At 45.5% G+C, this 19,481-nt stretch overlaps 1 protein-coding gene across 5 annotated transcripts in view; it reads right to left on the bottom strand.

Moving 5' to 3' along the window:
• The window catches only part of LOC140388314 (FERM domain-containing protein 4B-like), a 500,956-nt gene that overhangs the window by 35,359 nt on the left and 446,116 nt on the right, over positions 1-19,481 (bottom strand). For all 5 annotated transcript variants that reach the window (XM_072472276.1, XM_072472277.1, XM_072472274.1 and 2 more), the window contains 5 exons: positions 18,827-18,903; positions 13,125-13,263; positions 12,823-12,964; positions 10,568-10,701; positions 4,463-4,582 (listed from right to left, as the gene is read on the bottom strand). In XM_072472276.1, the coding sequence (XP_072328377.1) occupies positions 4,463-4,582; positions 10,568-10,701; positions 12,823-12,964; positions 13,125-13,263; positions 18,827-18,903 (612 nt within the window). The remainder of the gene's footprint in view (positions 1-4,462; positions 4,583-10,567; positions 10,702-12,822; positions 12,965-13,124; positions 13,264-18,826; positions 18,904-19,481) is intronic.

The following is a 19,481-nucleotide window of genomic DNA, read 5'->3' as shown; positions in this document are numbered from 1 at the left end:
CCCACCACCCAGGCTCCCACTCCCCAACTCACCTACCTCTCCCCCCTACAGCTGACATCTTAACTATAAGTCGATGAACGGCTGCCATCTCTGGGCAAACCACTCCACAGACCCTCTCAAGGCGAATTTTATCTTCTCCAGCCTGAGGAACTTTGCCAGGTCACTCATCCAAACCCCTGGTTATCCCTTATTAGAATACGCCATTCTAATAAGATCCATCTTGAGCTACCAGGGAGGCAAAGGTCAAGACATTGGCCTCTTTCGCCCCCTGGTCTCCCGAGTCTCTGACATTCCAAAGATCGGCACCTTGGGACTACCTTCACCGTCAAGACCTCTGACAAAACGTCAGCAAACCCCTGCCAGAATCCCCAAGCTTTGGACAGGCCCAAACCATGTGAACATGATTTGCAGGCCCTTCTGCGCACTCACCCACCCCTATCCTCCACCCTTCAAAAAACCTGCTCAGCCTGGCCACAGTCATATGTGCCCTGTGGGGCAGCATGGTGGCGCAGTGGTTAGCATTGCTGTCTCATGGCGCCAAGGATCCAGGTTCGATCCCAGCTCTGGGTCACTGTCTGTGTGGAGTTTGCATATTCTCCCTGTGTCTGTGTGGGTTTTGCCCCCACAACCCAAAGATGTGCATGTTAGGTGGATTGGCCACACTAAATTGGAAAAAATGATTTCGGTACTCTAAATTTATTTTTAAAATGTGCCCTGTGAACCACCTTGAACTGAATAAGTCAAAGCCTAGCACACAAAGAGGATGCGTTCACCCTCCTTAAGGCCTCCTCCCACACCCGAACCTCCAACCCACTCCCCAACTATTCCTCCCCATCACTTCACTATCCCTATCAGGGCTCTCTCCCAATCCATCAACTCCTTATACATTTCCGGCACTTTACCTTCACCCACCCCTGTTTTTGACACCACCTAGTCCTGTAGCCCCTGGGGCAGCAAGTGGGGAAAAGACGGTACCTGCTTCCTGACAAAATCCCTCACCAGTAAATACCGGAACCCATTCCCGGCGGGCAACTTAAATTCCTCCACCAGCCCATCCAAACTCAAGAAGCTGCCCCCAATGAATAGATCCCCAAACCACTCAATCCCCACCCATTGCCACCCCCGAAACCTCCCGCCGACCCACACCCCCCGGAGCAAACCTATAATCCCCGCAGATCGGTGCCCCTCCTGCCTCAGCTGCTGCCGCCACTGTCCCCTCACCCTCAGGGCCGCCACCATTACCAGGCTTGTGGAGCACCTGGCCGGTGAGAATGGTAAAGGCGCCGTTAACAGTGCCCCAAAATTTGTATCTTTACAAGAGGCTGCCTCCACCCGCTCCCATACCGACCCCTCCACACTACACACTTTCTAATCCATGGCTATATTCGCCACCCAATAGTAATGAATAAATTTGGAAGAGCTAACCCGCCCCCCACCTCAACCCCGCTCCAGCAGTGCCTTCTTTACCCGTGGGGCTTTACCCATGCAAACAAACCCCAAAATCGGTGCATTCACCCTCCTAAAAGAAGGCTTTGGAATGAAGACCGGGAGATTCTGGAAAACAAACAAGAACCTCGGGAGAACTGCCATCTTCACCAATTGCACTCATCCCGTCAGCGACAGCAAGAGCACATCCCACCTCCTAAAGTTCCCCTTCATCTGTTCCACCAAACGAGCCAGATTAGCTTGTGCAGCTGATCCCCGCTCACCACCTGAATACCTAAAGCTCACCCCCACTACTCGAAACGGCAACTTCCACAGACTCTCGCTTGGATCGGAAAGACCTCGTTCTTACCCATATTCAATTTGTACCCCGAGAAGAGGCCAAATTCCTCCAATATGCCCATTACACCCCCAATAACTTCCAAAGGGTTTGAAATATAGAGCAGTAGATCGTCCGCGTATAACGAGACCCTATGCTCCACTCCCTCCTGCACTATCCGCTGCCCGTCCCTTGACGCTCTCAGCACCATTACAATGGCCCTATAACCACGTCAAAGAGCAAAGGGGAGCATGGGCAACCGTGCCTTGACCCCCGGTGCGACCTAAAATACTCCGAACTCACCCAGTTCGTTCGCACACTCGCAGTAGGCACCCGGTAGAACAGCCGGACCCAATCCACAAACCCCTGCCCAAACCCAAACCACCCGAGCACCTCCCACAAATAGTCCCACTCCAGCCGGTCGAAGGCCTTTTCCGCATCCATGGTGACCACCACCTCCATACTTTGTCCCTCCAGGGGCATCATTATAACATTTAACAACCGCCTGATGTTAGCCGAAGGATGCCTCCCCTTAACAAACCCTGTCTGATCCACTCCTGCGTTTCGGTGAACTAGTCTGCCCAGCTAGCCTGGCAGCCTCCGCCCATGGCACCCAGCATCTTACCCCTCACTGATTCCTGCCCCCCCCCCTTTTAAACACCATCAACATTCAAAGCCCGGAAGAAAAAAACAAACAACCCCCACAGAAGAACAAAGGACAATGGACCGCAGAAAGAAGAAAATACAGAGCAGAGCCCAATGCACTCACCTACACCCCTCCCGCATTCCCCAAGAAACCCCCCAACACCCCCAGGGGGAGAAAACAAACTCTCCCATGAAAAAAAAACAACGGGAGAACCCCCCCCTCAAAACAAAAAACAACCTCCCTGGACAGGGGGACATGGAGACCCAACCTCCCCAGTCACCTCCTCCAAAGTTCAATGCCCTCCTTCTCCTGACAGTCCACTGTCTCTCACAAACTCCATCACTTCCTCCGGCGTCACAAAACAGTATTCCCGGACCATTGTAGGTCACCCAGAAGCTGGCTGGGTACAGCATTCCAAACTTCACCCCCTCCTTAAAGAGGGCAGCCTTCACTCTGTTAAAGCCCGCTCTCCTCTTGGCCAGCTCTGCACCCAGGTCCTGGTATACTCAAAGTTTGCTGCCCTCCCAGGTACACAGCCTCGTCTGCCTGGCATACCTCAGGATCCGTTTCTCATTAAGAAACCGTTGCAACTGTACCACCATCGCCCTCAGTGGCTCGTAACCCTAGGGCTTTCTTTTCAGTGTCCCGTGCGCCCCGTCCACCTCCATGGAATGTTCGAAGACCCCCTCTCCCAACAACTTCTCCAACATCTTGGCTACTTACGAGCTAGCGTCCACTCCCTCAATCCCTCTGGCAACCCCATAATCCTCAGGGTCTGTCTTCGGGAGCGGTTCTCCAAATCCTCCACCTTCTCCTGAAGCCGCTCCTGGGCATCTCGCATCACCCCCATCTCGGCCGCCAACACAATAAGCTGCTTCTCATGCTCCCCCACCATCTGGATCAACTGGCTTTAAGACTCCAACTGCAGTTCCACGCGGTCGATCCCCGTCTTAAGCGGATCCACCGTCATCACCAAGTCCTCCAGAGACTTTTTTCTCTGCTGGTTGAGCTTCTTGTTAGAAGTCCACCAGCTGATCCATAGACAACTCAGACGGTAGTGCCAAACCCTTACCCTCCGCCACCTTCCCCTGTGCCGCAGGCAAAGTTTCTTGCTCCGACAGCTCCTTTTGCCTAAAACCACTTCTGATCCACTTCCTCCACCATTCCTGCACCTTTTCCATTAAAACAACCGCCCGTTAATCGGGGAAAAGGCCCAAAAACACCGCCACAAGTGGGAGCTGACAAATGTGCGACCACTCACACCATGGCCGCCATCGGAAGTCCAGATTCTATGGATTCTAAGGACCACAAAGGATAAGCATAGGATCCCTGGTCTGTGGAGTTAGTCAAGCTGGAATCACATGAAATAAAAATGCCTAATTTTACCCTGCACTTAGGATGGGAGAGAAAAATAAACTCCCATCTCTTATGATTTATCCACTGACCATTTCTGGGAAGTGGCTTTGGGGTGGTGGCGGTGCAGCCTTGGGGTAGATGGCCTGTGTAACTTCATAAATGAGGGCAGCACGGTAGCACAGTGGTTAGCACAGTTGCTTCACACCTCCAGGGTCCCAGGTTCGATTCCCGGCTTGGGTCACTGTCTGTGCGGAGTCTGCACATTCTCCCCGTGTCTGCGTGGGTTTCCTCCGGGTGCTCCGGTTTCCGCCCACAGTCCAAAGATGTGCAGGTTAGGTGGATTGGCCATGCTAAATCTCCCTTAATGTCCAAAAAAGGTTGGGTGGGGTTAGGGAGATAGGGTGGCAGTGTGGGTTTGGGTGGGTGCTCTTCCCAAGGGCCGGTGCGGACTCGATGGGACGAATGGCCTCCTTCTCCACTGTAAATTCTATGATTCTATAAATAAAGGCCACTATTTGAGGATCACAAAGCCTTTGGAACAATATTAAAGCACAACCTATCAGCTACAGAACAAGGAGAGAGAAAAGAAAATTGTTCCATAAACAGCTTGATAAAAAGAAGGTATTAGAAACGGCAATTTTTCTATTGCGTAAGTTGTTTCCATGTGTCATCAGACCTATTACACGTACAATACTTGCCTCTTCAGTTTGAAGGAGGGTGTCATCCAATTTGAAAGATGTACCCACACGACGTCTAACATGTGGAAGCACTTCTCCTGATGTCTGTGGATACTCTTTTGGTAACTTGCCTGTTAACTCCTATAATGGGAATGCATGAAAAATTAGAAAGAATCTAGTTACTGCTATAATGTAGGAATTGAAGCAGCCATTTGCACCTAACAAGCAATGTGATAATACACAAATCAGCTGGTTTTAGGTCTTGGTCAAGTGATAAATATTGACCACACACTCGAGTGAACATCCCTTTAGTCATGTTAAAAATAATGGCACAAAATATTTTATATGCCGCTGAGAGGCGGGAGGAGAGAAAGCCGGGACATTGAAAACAGCGCGAGAGGAGAGAAAGCCGGGAGATTGAAAAAGCGCGGGAGGAGAGAGAGCCAGGACATAACAGCGCGAGAGGAGAGAAAGCCGGGAGATTTTAAAAGCGCGGGAGGAGAGAGAGCCAGGACATTGAAAACAGCGGGAGAGGGGAGAGAGCCGGGAGATTTAAAAAGCGCGGGAGGAGAGAGAGCCGGGAGATTTAAAAAGCGCGGGAGATTTAAAAAGCGCGGGTGGAAAGAGAGCCGGGACATTGAAAACAGCGCGAGTGGAGAGAGAGCCGTGAGATTTTAAAAGCGCGGGAGATTTAAAAAGTGCAGGAGCGGCGAGTCAGAGCGGAGATTTTAAAAGATCACGGCCTAGTTTCGGGAGCCGTTTGGAGGAGGAGGAGCAGTCTCTGTCAGGGAGAGAACCTGAGAACATCGAAGACACTCAGAAGGTAAGAAGGTAAGTGATTTTTACTCATTTTTACTTTTATACCTTTTTCAAATTGTGTGTGTGTGTGTGTGTGTGTGGGGGGGAACTGAAGTGACATCACAGAAAAGCTGTGACCTGAGTGGCTGGTTGGGAATCTACACTAAATTAAAAAAATTAAGCATTGGTAACTAATTAAACATAATTACTTAATTATAATTTAGAGGGGTATCTAAGCCAGAGATCGGAGAGTACTATATTTAGCTTTAGCATTTATATTAGAAGTCTAGTGCTAGGAAACAGATAGTTAACAGTAACTTAAAAAAAATAAAAATAAAAATATAAAAATTAAAAAAAAACTTTTAATTTTAATTAATTGACGCAATGTCAGTTAGAGGGGTGCAGTGCTCAGACTGTGAGATGTGGCAGGTCCGGGAGGCTTCCAGCGTCCTGGATGGCTTCATCTGCAGAAAGTGCACCCAACTGGAGCTCCTCACAGTCCGCATGGTTCGTTTGGAGCAGCAATTGGATGCACTTTGGAGCATGCATGTGGTGGAAAGCGTCATAGATCGCGGTTATATAAATGTGGTCACACCTAAGGTGCAGGCAGAGAAATGGGTGACCACCAGAAAGGGCAGGCAGTCAGTGCAGGAATCCCCTGTGATTGTCCCCCTCTCGAACAGGTATACCCCTTTGGATACTGTCGGGGGGGATAGCCTATCAGGGGAAAACAGCAGCAGCCAGAGCAGTGGCACCACGGCTGGCTCTGATGTTCAGAAGGGAGGGTCAAAGCGCAGAAGAGCAATAGTAATAGGAGGCTCTATAGTCAGGGGCACAGATAGGCGCTTCTGTGGACGTGAAAGAGACTCCAGGATGGTATGTTGCCTCCCTGGTGCCAGGGGCCAGGATGTCTCCGAACAGGTAGAGGGCATCCTGAAGGGGGAGGGCAAACAGGCAGGGGTCGTTGTACATATTGGTACTAACGACATAGGCAGGAAGGGGCATGAGGTCCTGCAGCAGGAGTTCAGGGAGCTAGGCAGAAAGTTAAAAGACAGGACCTCTAGGGTTGTAATCTCGGGATTACTCCCTGTGCCACGTGCCAGTGAGGCGAGAAATAGGAAGATAGAGCAGCTAAACACGTGGCTAAACAGCTGGTGTAGGAGGGAGGGTTTTCGTTATCTGGACCACTGGGAGATCATCCGGGCCAGGTGTGACCTATATAAGGACAGGTTGCATCTAAACTGGAGAGGCATAAATATCCTGGCTGCGAGGTTTGCTAGTGTCACACGGGAGGGTTTAAACTAGTATGGCAGGGGGGTGGGCACGGGAGCAATAGGTCAGAAGGTGAGAGCATTGAGGGAGAACTAGGGAATAGGGACAGTGGGGCTCTGAGGCAGAGCAGACAGGGAGAAGTTGCTGAACACAGCGGGTCTGGTGGCCTGAAGTGCATATGTTTTAATGCAAGAAGTATTACGGGTAAGGCAGATGAATTTAGAGCTTGGATTAGTACTTGGAACTATGATGTTGTTGCCATTACAGAGACCTGGTTGAGGGAAGGGCAGGATTGGCAGCTAAACGTTCCAGGATTTAGATGTTTCAGGCGGGATAGAGGGGGATGTAAAAGGGGAGGCGGAGTTGCGCTACTGGTTAGGGAGAATATCACAGCTGTCCTGCGGGAGGACACCTCAGAGGGCAGTGAGGCTATATGGGTAGAGATCAGGAATAAGAAGGGTGCAGTCACAATGTTGGGGGTTTACGACAGGCCTCCCAACAGCCAGCGGGAGATAGAGGAGCAGATAGGTAGACAGATTTTGGAAAAGAGTAAAAACAACAGGGTTGTGGTGATGGGAGACTTCAACTTCCCCAATATTGACTGGGACTCACTTAGTGCCAGGGGCTTAGACGGGGCGGAGTTTGTAAGGAGCATCCAGGAGGGCTTCTTAAAACAATATGTAGACAGTCCAACTAGGGAAGGGGGCGGTACTGGACCTGGTATTGGGGAATGAGCCCGGCCAGGTGGTAGATGTTTCAGTAGGGGAGCATTTCGGTAACAGTGACCACAATTCAGTAAGTTTTAAAGTACTGTACGAAGTCTTACAACACCAGGTTAAAGTCCCAACAGGTTTGTTTCGATGTCACTAGCTTTCGGAGCGCTGCTCCTTCCTCAGGTGAATGAAGAGGTCTGTTCCAGAAACACATATATAGACAAATTCAAAGATGCCAAACAATGCTAGGAATGCGAGCATTAGCAGGTGATTAAATCTTTACAGATCCAGAGATGGGGTAACCCCAGGTTAAAGAGGTGTGAATTGTCTCAAGCCAGGACAGTTGGTAGGATTTCGCAGGCCAGATGGTGGGGGATGAATGTAATGTGACATGAATCCCAGGTCCCGGTTGAGGCCGCACTCATGTGTGCGGAACTTGGCTATAAGTTTCTGCTCGGCGATTCTGCGTTGTCGCGGGTCCTGGAGGCCGCCTTGGAGAACGATTACCCGGAGATAAGAGGCTGAATGCCCTTGACTGCTGAAGTGTTCCCCGACTGGAAGGGAACATTCCTGCCTGGTGATTGTTGCGCGAAATGTTGTGCATTTTAAAGTACTGGTGGACAAGGATAAGAGTGGTCCTAGGATGAATGTGCTAAATTGGGGGAAGGCTAATTATAACAATATTAGGCGGGAACTGAAGAACATAGATTGGGGGCGGATGTTTGAGGGCAAATCAACATCTGACATGTGGGAGGCTTTCAAGTGTCAGTTGAAAGGAATTCAGGACCGGCATGTTCCTGAGAGGAAGAAGGATGAATACGGCAAATTTCGGGAACCTTGGATAACGAGAGATATTGTAGGCCTCGTCAAAAAGAAAAAGGAGGCATTTGTCAGGGCTAAAAGGCTGGGAACAGACAAAGCCTGTGTGGAATATAAGGAAAGTAGGAAGGAACTTAAGCAAGGAGTCAGGAGGGCTAGAAGGGGTCACAAAAAGCCATTGGCAAATAGGGTTATGGAAAATCCCAAGGCTTTTTACACGTATATAAAAAGCAAGAGGGTAGCTAGGGAAAGGGTTGGCGCACTGAAGGATAGGCAAGGGAACCTATGTGTGGAGCCAGAGGAAATGGGTGAGGCACTAAATGAATACTTTGCATCAGTATTCACCAAAGAGAAGAAATTGGTAGATGTTGAGTCTGGAGAAGGGTGTGTAGATAGCCTGGATCACATTGAGATCCAAAAAGGCGAGGTGTTGGGTGTCTTAAAAAATATTAAGGTAGATAAGTCCCCAGGGCCTGATGGGATCTACCCCAGAATACTGAAGGAGGCTGGAGAGGAAATTGCTGAGGCCTTGACAGAAATCTTTGGATCCTCACTGTCTTCAGGTGATGTCCCGGAGGACTGGAGAATAGCCAATGTTGTTCCTCTGTTTAAGAAGGGTAGCAAGGATAATCCAGGGAATTACAGGCCGGTGAGCCTTACTTCAGTGGCAGTGAAATTACTGGAGAGAATTCTTCGAGACAGGATCTACTCCCATTCGGAAGCAAATGGACGTATTAGTGAGAGGCAGCATGGTTTTGTGAAGGGGAGGTCGTGTCTCACTAACTTGATAGAGTTTTTCGAGGAGGTCACTAAGATGATTGATGCAGGTAGGGCAGTGGATGTTGTCTATATGGACTTCAGTAAGGCCTTTGACAAGGTCCCTCATGGTAGACTAGTACAAAAGGTGAAGTTACACGGGATAAGGGGGTGAGCTGGCAAGGTGGATACAGAACTGGCTAGTTCATAGAAGGCAGAGAGTAGCAATGGAAGGATGCTTTTCTAATTGGAGGGCTGTGACCAGTGGTGTTCCACAGGGATCAGTGCTGGGACCTTTGCTGTTTGTAGTATATATAAATGATTTGGAGGAAAATGTAACTGGTCTGATTAGTAAGTTTGCAGATGACACAAAGGTTGGTGGAATTGCGGATAGCGATGAGGACTGTCAGAGGATACAGCAGGATCTAGATTGTTTGGAGACTTGGGTGGAGAGATGGCAGAGAAGTAGCAATGGAAGGATGCTTTTCTAATTGGAGGGCTGTGACCAGTGGTGTTCCATAGGGATCAGTGCTGGGACCTTTGCTCTTTGTAGTATATATAAATGATTTGGAGGAAAATGTAACTGGTCTGATTAGTAAGTTTGCAGACAACACAAAGGTTGGTGGAATTGCGGACAGCGATGAGGACTGTCAGAGGATACAGCAGGATTTAGATTGTTTGGAGACTTGGGCGGAGAGATGGCAGATGGAGTTTAATCCGGACAAATGTGAGGTAATGCATTTTGGAAGGTCTAATGCAGGTAGGGAATATACAGTGAATGGTAGAACCCTCAAGAGTATTGAAAGTCAAAGAGATCTAGGAGTACAGGTCCACTGGTCACTGAAAGGGGCAACACAGGTGGAGAAGGTAGTCAAGAAGGCATATGGCATGCTTGCCTTCATTGGCCGGGGCATTGAGTATAAGAATTGGCAAGTCATGTTGCAGCTGTATTGAACCTTAGTTAGGCCACACTTGGAGTATAGTGTTCAATTCTGGTCGCCACACTACCCGAAGGATGTGGAGGCTTTAGAGAGGGTGCAGAAGAGATTTACCAGAATGTTGCCTGGTATGGAGGGCATTAGCTATGAGGAGCGGTTGAATAAACTCGGTTTGTTCTCACTGGAACAAAGAAGGTTGAGGGGCGACCTGATAGAGGTCTACAAAATTATGAGGGGCATAGACAGAGTGGATAGTCAGAGGCTTTTCCCCGGGGTAGAGGGGTCAATTACTAGGGGGCATAGGTTTAAGGTGAGAGGGGCAAGGTTTAGAGTAGATGTACGAGGCAAGTTTTTTACGCAGAGGGTAGTGGGTGCCTGGAACTCGCTACCGGAGGAGGTGGTGGAAGCAGGGACGATAGTGACATTTAAGGGGCATCTTGACAAATACATCAATAGGATGGGAATAGAGGGATACGGACCCAGGAAGTGTAGAAGATTGTAGTTTAGTCGGGCAGCATGGCCGGCACGGGCCTGGAGGGCCGAAGGGCCTGTTCCTGTGCTGTACATTTCTTTGTTCTTTGAGAGTCTCGGTTTAACATCTCTTCTGAAAGAGACAGCATTCAACAATGCAGCACCCCCCCAGTACTGCACTGGATTGTCAGTCAAGAACTTGTGCTCTCTATTTACAACCTTCAACTTGGGATGGAGTTATGCCACCCACCTACACAAATTAGTCATAAAAGAGATAAGATTGAATATTGGCTTTGAAAAGAACTATTTAAAGTACAGTAATGGAACCATAAACCCGGTGATTTCAAGGTTATACATACTGCTTCTCGTAAACATATTTTCTTTAACTCTTCCATTTTTTGATTGAGAGTATCTTGCAATGCACTTTGACGCAGCTTCAATTCAATTAGCTTTTCTTTCTTTTGCTCATCACTGACTTCAGAGTCCTGAGAACCTAAATGGATGCACACTATAATTACCTCTGCCATCTAAGTAATAAGAAGCACATGAAAGTTATATGCAGTAATGTAGTTCAAAACTGCAAAATACAGAATTGCTTCAGCAACAGATGCACTCTCTGCAGGATCTGTAAAGGTCTCTGCGGTCAGCAGAAGTTGAATGCAGAATCTGATGAGATGAATGTTCTCTCTACCAGCTTGTAAGCATACCACGTCCATGTGCTGTTTGGCAGTCTTTCATGAAGCTTTTGGCACATGCACTAGTTGTAGAAATTAATTTGCAGATTAAAAACCTTACAACCAATTTTAGCGCTTTCACTTGATTTTAAAATCAATTTTCGTAAACATAGCCAATCCAGAACAGAAAAATATTTTTCATTTGCTATTATTCTTCAGAAAGTTTTTGACTTCTTAAAAAATAAATTTAAAGTGCCCAATTATTTTTTTCCCAATAAAAGAGCAATTTAGCGTGGCCAATCCACCTACCCTGCACATCTCTGGACCGTGGGGGTGAGACCCACGCAGACACGGGGAGAATGTGCAAACTCCACACATATCGTGACCGGGGGCTGGAATCGAACCCAATTCCCGGCACCTTGAGGCAGCAGTGAAACTCTGCACCACCGTGTTGCTCCAGTTTTTGAAACTCTTATCACAAAATAAAATTGAAGTGAGAAAGATTGTACGCCATGAACACAATGCAAAATATATTTGCCTGTATACTACTTTAATATTGAATTTAGTTGTGGATATAAAATGTAAACACTGAATCCATTTTGATATACATATTTTCAGTTCCTTATATCTAAAAAGATCCATTAACTGGAACTTGAAATCAATACAGTGCATTATTATCTGAAGTTGTCTCCACATATTGATTTGCACAGATGGCTGAGCATCTGTAAGAGTGAGAACAGAGCTCCAAGTAATGCTGGTTTTACTTGATCTCAACATAGTCACTGGGCACTGCACAAGTCAGCTTTAATGGCAGTGCCTCCTTCAAAAGCCTGCTGAGTCTCATGTTGTTCCATACAAGATTTATGCTTGGCTACAAACATAATACTACATCAGATATATATACACCTGGTAGTATTTGGGGAGTGAAAATAGAATAGTCGATTTAAACTTAAATATGATATAACATAAAACTTAATACTTTTGATTCGGATTTTGTCATTGTTGTTCACTTGACTTTCCAATCCTGTAAAGGATTTGCAGGTACTAGTTGGAAAGTGTGTTATTTTGACAAATCAAGTTTTTGATTTACTGCTTCTGGCATGGTTTGATGAGATAAATGAGGTTGACAGGGATGCACTGAGCAATGAATCCTCCGAAAGGACAGCAGCATACTTTGTCCCTTTTATGTTTGGAATAACAGTTCAGGCATCATTAATTTTTTTTCAACCTCTGCCCTATTAGATGAGGCAAGGGAGAGGACGACGGAGTAGATATGCCAAATTATTTGGCACTCTGTTAAGAATGCATCCAAATACAATTCATTTGAAGATAAATACTGTCTAAATTGCACAAATACAGTCTAAATTGCACAGTCCAAAGTGCGCATAATCAGTAACAGCAAAACAAAGAGCACATTGTACCCGAACCAGAACCCTGCTAAAGAGAACAATCAATTACTGTGAAGCTAATAAGATTTCCACAATGTGTTCACTTAATGAAATATTTTTATTGCCGATTTAGAGATTTTAAAAAAAAGTTGATTCATCATGTGATAGTGTGCAGTTTGGTCGGAAGTAATTGTAGTTTCAAAAATTGAAAATAATAAATAATCATGCACTGATATTAATATTTAATTTGTATTTCTTTTCTTTAATAGAGATTTATGTTAAAGAGAAATCAAACACTAAGTTAACACTAAACACCAAGGGCAGACTTTTCCAGCCTCGCCTGCATCATCCGGTCCTGCCAAAAGTCAACGCTGAATCTCCCACTGTGGGTCCCGCCACAACGGAACCGGAAAATCCTGGCCTCAGATATCAAATATTGAAAATTGTAACTGATATTAGGACGGCACAGAAGATCAGTGCCCCAACTACCCACTTTTATAATGAAATCACACTTTAATGACATATTGAAAACATGCAGAGCAAAGAGTTCACCTGAGGAAATTAGACTGCCATTACTGGCTGTTATAATTGGATATTTCCCATCCACGTTTACCAGTTTAGAAGCTTTAGGCATTCCTGTATCGGTCAAATCCATTGCAATATCACTGAGACTTCTTGCTGATGGAATCTTTGCCTAAAAGAGCAGATCAAATTCTGTATTAAAATTACATTCTCTCCAAAGTCAAAATAGGATCTGATTTAAGTCGGAGAATTAATCAATTACATTCCATATGGGTGTTCAAGTTATTAAGTTTATCCACAAGTTATAATGTGTTTTCTGAACTGAAACTTACTTTACTTTGTTTTCTGTCCAGGTAGAATTGATGTTGACTTATTGCCATCACCCAAATTGATTTTATCAGGGAGGTACTTGCATACCATGTGTTGACCACCAGTCCAGTCTGCCCAAAAGTTCTTCTTGACAATGGCACTCTAAATTTTTTAAAAAGACACCCAGTAGGATTTGTTATTATTTTCAAGAGATTCCAAGAATCCCAGAGTAAACCAGTTCACTTGAGATTCATATTTAGTACAACAAACCTAACAGCAGAAAATGAAGATATAAAACGACAACAAATATTTACATAGCACCTTTAATGTGGTTAAAATGCTCCAAGGCCCTTTACAAGAGCTTTATCCAAATAAAATTTGAGGGCAGGCCAAATAAGATGACGTAAGGACAGAAGGTCAAAAGCTTAGGCAGAGGTAGGTTTTAAGGATCATATTTAAAAAAAGAAATGGGTAGAGAGGCAGAGGTGTTTAAGGAAGAAATTCCAGAGATTAAGACCTTGGCAGCTGCAGGTTCAGCCATCGATGACAGAATGATTAAAATTGGGACTGCTCAAGAGGCCAGAATTGGAGGTGTGCTTATATCTCAGATGGTTGCAGAGCTGGAGGAGATTACAGAGACGGGGAGCGCATGGGCATAGAAGGAAAATTTTAAAATTGAGCCAGCTTGATTATAGTAACAGTAATAATCTTTATTAGTGTCTTACATTAACACTACAATGAAGTTACTGTGAAAATCCCCTAGTTGCCACACTCCGGCGCCTGTTCAAGTACACGGAGGAGAATTCAGAACGTCCAATTCACCTAACAAGCACGTCTTTTGGGACTTGTGGGAGGAAACCGGAGCACTCGGAGAAAATCCAAATAAGGGGATCAGGGGTTACGGGGAGAAGGCAGGAGACTGGGGATGAGAAACATATCAGCCATGATCAAATGGTGGGGGTGATTCGATGGGCCGAATGGCCTAATTCTGCTCCTATATCTTATGGCGTTATGGAGCTAATGGAGGCCAGTGACCACAGGCGTGATGGATGAAAAGGACTTAATGTAATTTAGGTTATCGACAAGAGTTTCAGATGATCTTAAGTTAATGGAGGGTGGAAGATGGGAGATTGGTTAGCATTGGAATAGTAGGTGGAGGTACCAAATGTATTTGGGTTTCAGCAACAGAACAGCTGAGGCAGGGGATGATAAAGAAGTTAAAAAAAGGAAATCTTAGGCTACGGTGTAGATGTGTGGCTGGAAGTTAATCGCGGGGTCAATCATGACATCAAGCATGCGACAGTCTGGTTCAGCCTCAGACAGTTGCCATGGAGATGGCTGGAGTCAGTGGCTAGGGGCTGATGACTTAGGTCTTCTCAATACCAACTTGGAAGACATTTATTCTCGTGTCAAACATGACTCTGTTGGTAGCACTCTTCACCCCCGAATTACATATTGTTGGTTCAAGACACACTGCAGAGACTGAAGCACCTAGATGGATGATTCAGTGGAGTCCTGAGGGAGTGCTGCACTGCTGGAATCTTTTGGAGATTATGTTACACTGTCTAAGATGGATGCAAAAGATTCCATGCAAATTGGCTGCTGCATTTCCTCCATTACAACAGTGACTACACTTCAAAAAGTACTTCAGTGACAGTAAAGTACCTGGGAATATTCTAAGATTGAGAAAGGGCCTATATAAATGCAAATCTTAATGTCATTAGGTAATTGGACAAGCAGTGGTGATAAATTAGAGAATGGCAGTTGAAAGTGACTCAAGTGCATCTTTTATTTTCTTAAACCAATTAGATTTCTCTTGTGCTTTGAACAACTCCTCCTTCAAATGAAAGCACCATGTCGCCTGGGCCATTGGCTTCTCTCCCTAGCTGCTTTCAATGTTATTTCAAGGACAAAATTACACAACTGTGTTACTACGGGTCAGGTGAAGGGCTATTGCTGGGCCAATGTTCAAGCCGGATTAAATTTTAGACCTGGGTTTCAGGAAAATGGAGCAGCTGTGTTTCCTCTCTTGCACGTGTTTTAATCTTATATCCAAACAGCAGTTTTAAAAATACAAACAAAAAGAACAGGAAACCCCAAGTGCCTACATTCTACAATATACATACATACCCCAAAACTGATTCAAATTATATTTAGCTCATAATGCTACAATATATGAATTAAACACTTGAGAGCACATGAACATTAACTGGTCATTTTCAAATGCACAGGATACATACAGGAGGGAAAACTATGAATTCCACTGGGTTTTCTCAACACCATTCTGTCGTTGGGACTAATAGTGGACAAATGGATGTAGCTTAAAAGCTAGTGCCACTTTGAGTTTGTGGGTAGAAGGCTATCAGTGGGTCTCCTGTCCTTTCACTCACTGCATTGAAACAAGCAGCATTCCAGATAAACTTGTGCCAGCCACCATCAAGACAGAAACTGAATTATCAACCATCTTAACATATGATCAATGTAACTTTTGCAAAATGTTCAACATACCTACAGGTCATGATGTATACAAAAACATGGGCCCAGAATGCAAATAAAAACTAATCTTATTTGCTTCTACTTCCTCTCTTCTCCCCCCCCCCCCCCCCCCCCCCCCACACACACACACCATTCCCACCAATAATGGCTGAATAAATCACATTGTCCTGAAATGTATTAAGTTTCTTCAGGAGTTAGGCTTGAACTGGCCAGACGCCAGTAAATAGCAGAATTTGTTATGCTACTTTCCCCAGAAATAAATCTGGCAATAGAAATGGAATGTAGAAAACAGACTGCAACTGCTTAGGCAGCATAAAAATAAAACTTAAAATGCAAAGTTAGTATACCATTAAAATATAGATGAAAGCAATGATTAAAATTCACACAGGTAGTTCCATACTTGAACCAGCGACCATTTCTAAAACCAAAACATGCTTCTTAAAAAAAAAATTTGCTCTGAAAATTCATCCAATCCATTGGAAATGTGTTTCTAATTTTGCTGAGAATTTCTCAGTATATAAGGATAGGTAGCGTCCACCACATTATTTTCAGGTGCACATTGCATGTTGAATTAAGAGGTGAATTAATACAGGCCCATTTTAAAAAAAATCCCAAATCCCAATGTGTGTAACAATTATAGAGCTTGTTTTCTTTCTGCTTTCAGAGGCAACAACCAACATTTATAAAGTGCTTTTAATGTAGGAGAAACAATCTGAAGATACTTCACAGAGACAAAAGAAAAAAACTGACTACCAAACCACTCTATGTTGATGATGGAGGTGGATTTCAAGGAGAAAGAGAGAGGTATATTGAGCTAAACCTAAAGAATGGGGCATAGGTAGAGCCACCAGCTGGTGCAGTGGATGGATGCGGAGGAGGGGTGGGCACTCAAGTGGCAGATCCAAGGCCTGGAGAATTTAGAGAATGGTTGGAGAATGATTGGAGGGGTCCCAGTGTCCGTATAAAGAACATTCCAAAAGCTTGGTGAGGAGATTATATTTTCAGAAGACTTTTCCAGGAGAAGAGTTTTCAAAATGACTGACGGTTGATTTATATCACACTTTTGACAACCTCAGGATGTCCTAAAGACTTTATAGCTAATTAGGTATCTTTTTTTTTTAATGGAGTCACTGTTATGTCATAATATAGGAAAAAGTCACAGCCAATTTGGCTCATCAACATTCCCCAAAACAGCAATGTAATAACGGCCAGTTCTGTTTTAGTGTTGATGGTGGAGCAACAAATTTCCACCGGAGTACAAGGGAGAACTTCCCTTCTCTTCAAAATAATTGTGCGGGATCTCTCATGACCGCTTGTTGGGAATCCCATGGCCTCGGAGATACAGTGCCTCCAACAGTGCAGCCCTCCCTCAATGGTGGCGATAAGGAAGAGGGAAAACACACACAAAGAGTAGAATCAGTGGAACAGAATTCCTGGGGTGGATCACAGACATATAGCTGGAGACAATAAAAGAATAAGGGCAGGGCACAGCCATGGAGGGATTCAAAGGTAAGCATGAGGATACATTAACTTTAATATCTTGGGGACAGGGAGCCAATGGGCGCGATTCTCCACTCCCACGCCGGTTGGGAGAATCGCCTGGGCCGCAAAGATTTCCAGGGACGCCGGTCCGACGCCCTCCCGCGATTCTCCTAAGCGGCGGGAACGGCCCGGTCGAGTTTTGCGGGCCACAGGCCGGAGAATCGCCGAAGACACCCAAAATGGCGATTCTCCGGCACCCCCGCTATTCTGAGGCCCGGATGGGCCGAGCGGCCAGGCCAAAACGGCGGGTTCCCCCCGGTGCCGTCCACACCTGGTCGCTGCAGTCGTGGGCGGTGCGTGAATGCTGGGGGGACAGCCTGTGGGGGGGCGAGGGGGGGATCCTGCACCGGGCTTCACCTGGAATGTGGGGTTGCCCGCGATCGGTGCCCACCGATCGTCGGGCCGTCCTCTCTGAAGGAGGACCTCCTTCCTTCCGCGGCCCCGCAAGATCCGTCCCCCATCTTCTTGCGGGGCGGATTTAGAGAGGACGACAACCACGCATGCGCGGATGACGCCCGTTATGCTGCGCCGGCTGTGTCATCTATGCGGCGCCGCTTTTACGCAGGCGACAAGGCCTGGCGCGTGTAGATGACGCGGCCCCGATCCTGGCCCATTGTCAGGGCCTGAATCAGTCGGGACCAAGGCCGTTCCGCGCCATCGTGAACCTCGACGGCGTTCACGCCGGCGGGGCCACTTCAGTGTGGGAGTGGAGAATCCCACCCAATGTGTTTCAGCGAGGAGGTAGTTGGCTGGAACTATGAGTGTAAAACAAAGCATAAACTAGCTAAAAAATACAGCTAGAAAATAAAACAATATTGTTGTAGGTTGATAGCTATCAAGCTATTCAGAGTACAAAAATAGAGAAGTATTGTTGCAATTGTATAGGATGCTGGTGAGACCATATCTGGTGTAATGTGTCCAGTTTTGGTCTCCTTATTTGAGGAGGGATGTGGTGGCATTGGAGGCAGTTCAGAGGAGGTTCACCAGATTGATTCCAGGGATGAAAGGGTTGACATACGTAGAGAGATTAAACACTTTGGGTTTATACTTGCTAGAGTTTAGAAGCATAAGAAGGGATCTGATCGAGGTAAATTAAATACTAAAAGGGATTGATAAAGTAAACATAGACCAAATGTCCCCCCTTGTGGGCAATCTAGAACGAGAGGTCACAGATATAGGTTAAGAGAACATACATTTAGAACAGCGATGAGGAGGAACTACTTCACGCAGAAGGTGGTGATTTGTGGAACTCACTGCCCCATAGAGCGGTGGAGTATGATTCATTAAAGGGTTTCAAGAATGAGATAGATATATTTCTGATAAAAAAAACAGATTAATGGGACAGGGAGAACAGCTAGGGAGGTGGATTTGAGACCGGGAAGAGATCAGCCATGATCTGATTGAATGGCAGAGCAGGTTCGAGTGTCTGAATTGCCTACTTCTGTTCCTAATTTCTATGTTAGCCGATGATGTGAATTCAAATCTTAGATAATCCATTCCTCTAGATTATATTATCCTCAATTTTGAAACGCTTAATTTTTCAAAAAATATTTAATTGCTTGAACAAAGCATGTTACATTCTGCAAACACACTTGTAACAAAACCTACATTTGTTAAATTATGTTGCAACAGGTTCAATAACTAAAAGGCAAATTTCAAAGTTATAATATCAAAGAAAATATCTTGCCTGCGAGGATCATGAACTTCAACTGCAAACTTCTTTTCACGGAAGTATAAATTTTCAAGCTGTTTCCACTGGAATATCTAAACACAAGCAGAACAGGCATTAGTAATACCAGCGAATAAAGGACATGCAAATGTTTGGAGTAAAAAAGGGTACAGCATTTTAAATACCTGGAGATTTGAAGACCTAAAACAGAACTGACCATCATTACATAACTCTCCATTCAGAAAATGTCTGTGCTACTGTAAAGATAGAGCATGTACAATTACTTCCTCTTCCCAGTTGCTAACATCTTCCCTTTTAATGTGTTTCATTGTCGACACACTTTGCCAACTCATTCTTGCATTGGTATAGTTACCATTTCAATCAGCAAAGTGTATTCCATTCAGTTGCTTTATGGAGGGACTTACCTTACAAAATCCTCTGTGGATCATTCAAAAAAAGATGCTTTGTGAAACGTTAAAAGTTCCAAAATGAATTTTGTTTGGAAGGGAAGAGAACTTCCAACCTGGCAAGTTAATGTACGTGTAGCTAATCCACAGGCAGCCTTTTAAATATTTCCTTCGTCTCTGGATGTAGCAGCTCCCTATCACTTCCTGATACAAACTGTTGACACTAAAATTGAAAACACACCATTGACTACACAAAAAGCCTGAGG

The sequence above is a fragment of the Scyliorhinus torazame genome, chromosome 13, assembly GCF_047496885.1.
Source record: "Scyliorhinus torazame isolate Kashiwa2021f chromosome 13, sScyTor2.1, whole genome shotgun sequence".
NCBI lineage: Eukaryota > Metazoa > Chordata > Chondrichthyes > Carcharhiniformes > Scyliorhinidae > Scyliorhinus > Scyliorhinus torazame.
This window is presented reverse-complemented; position numbering and strand designations above follow the sequence as displayed.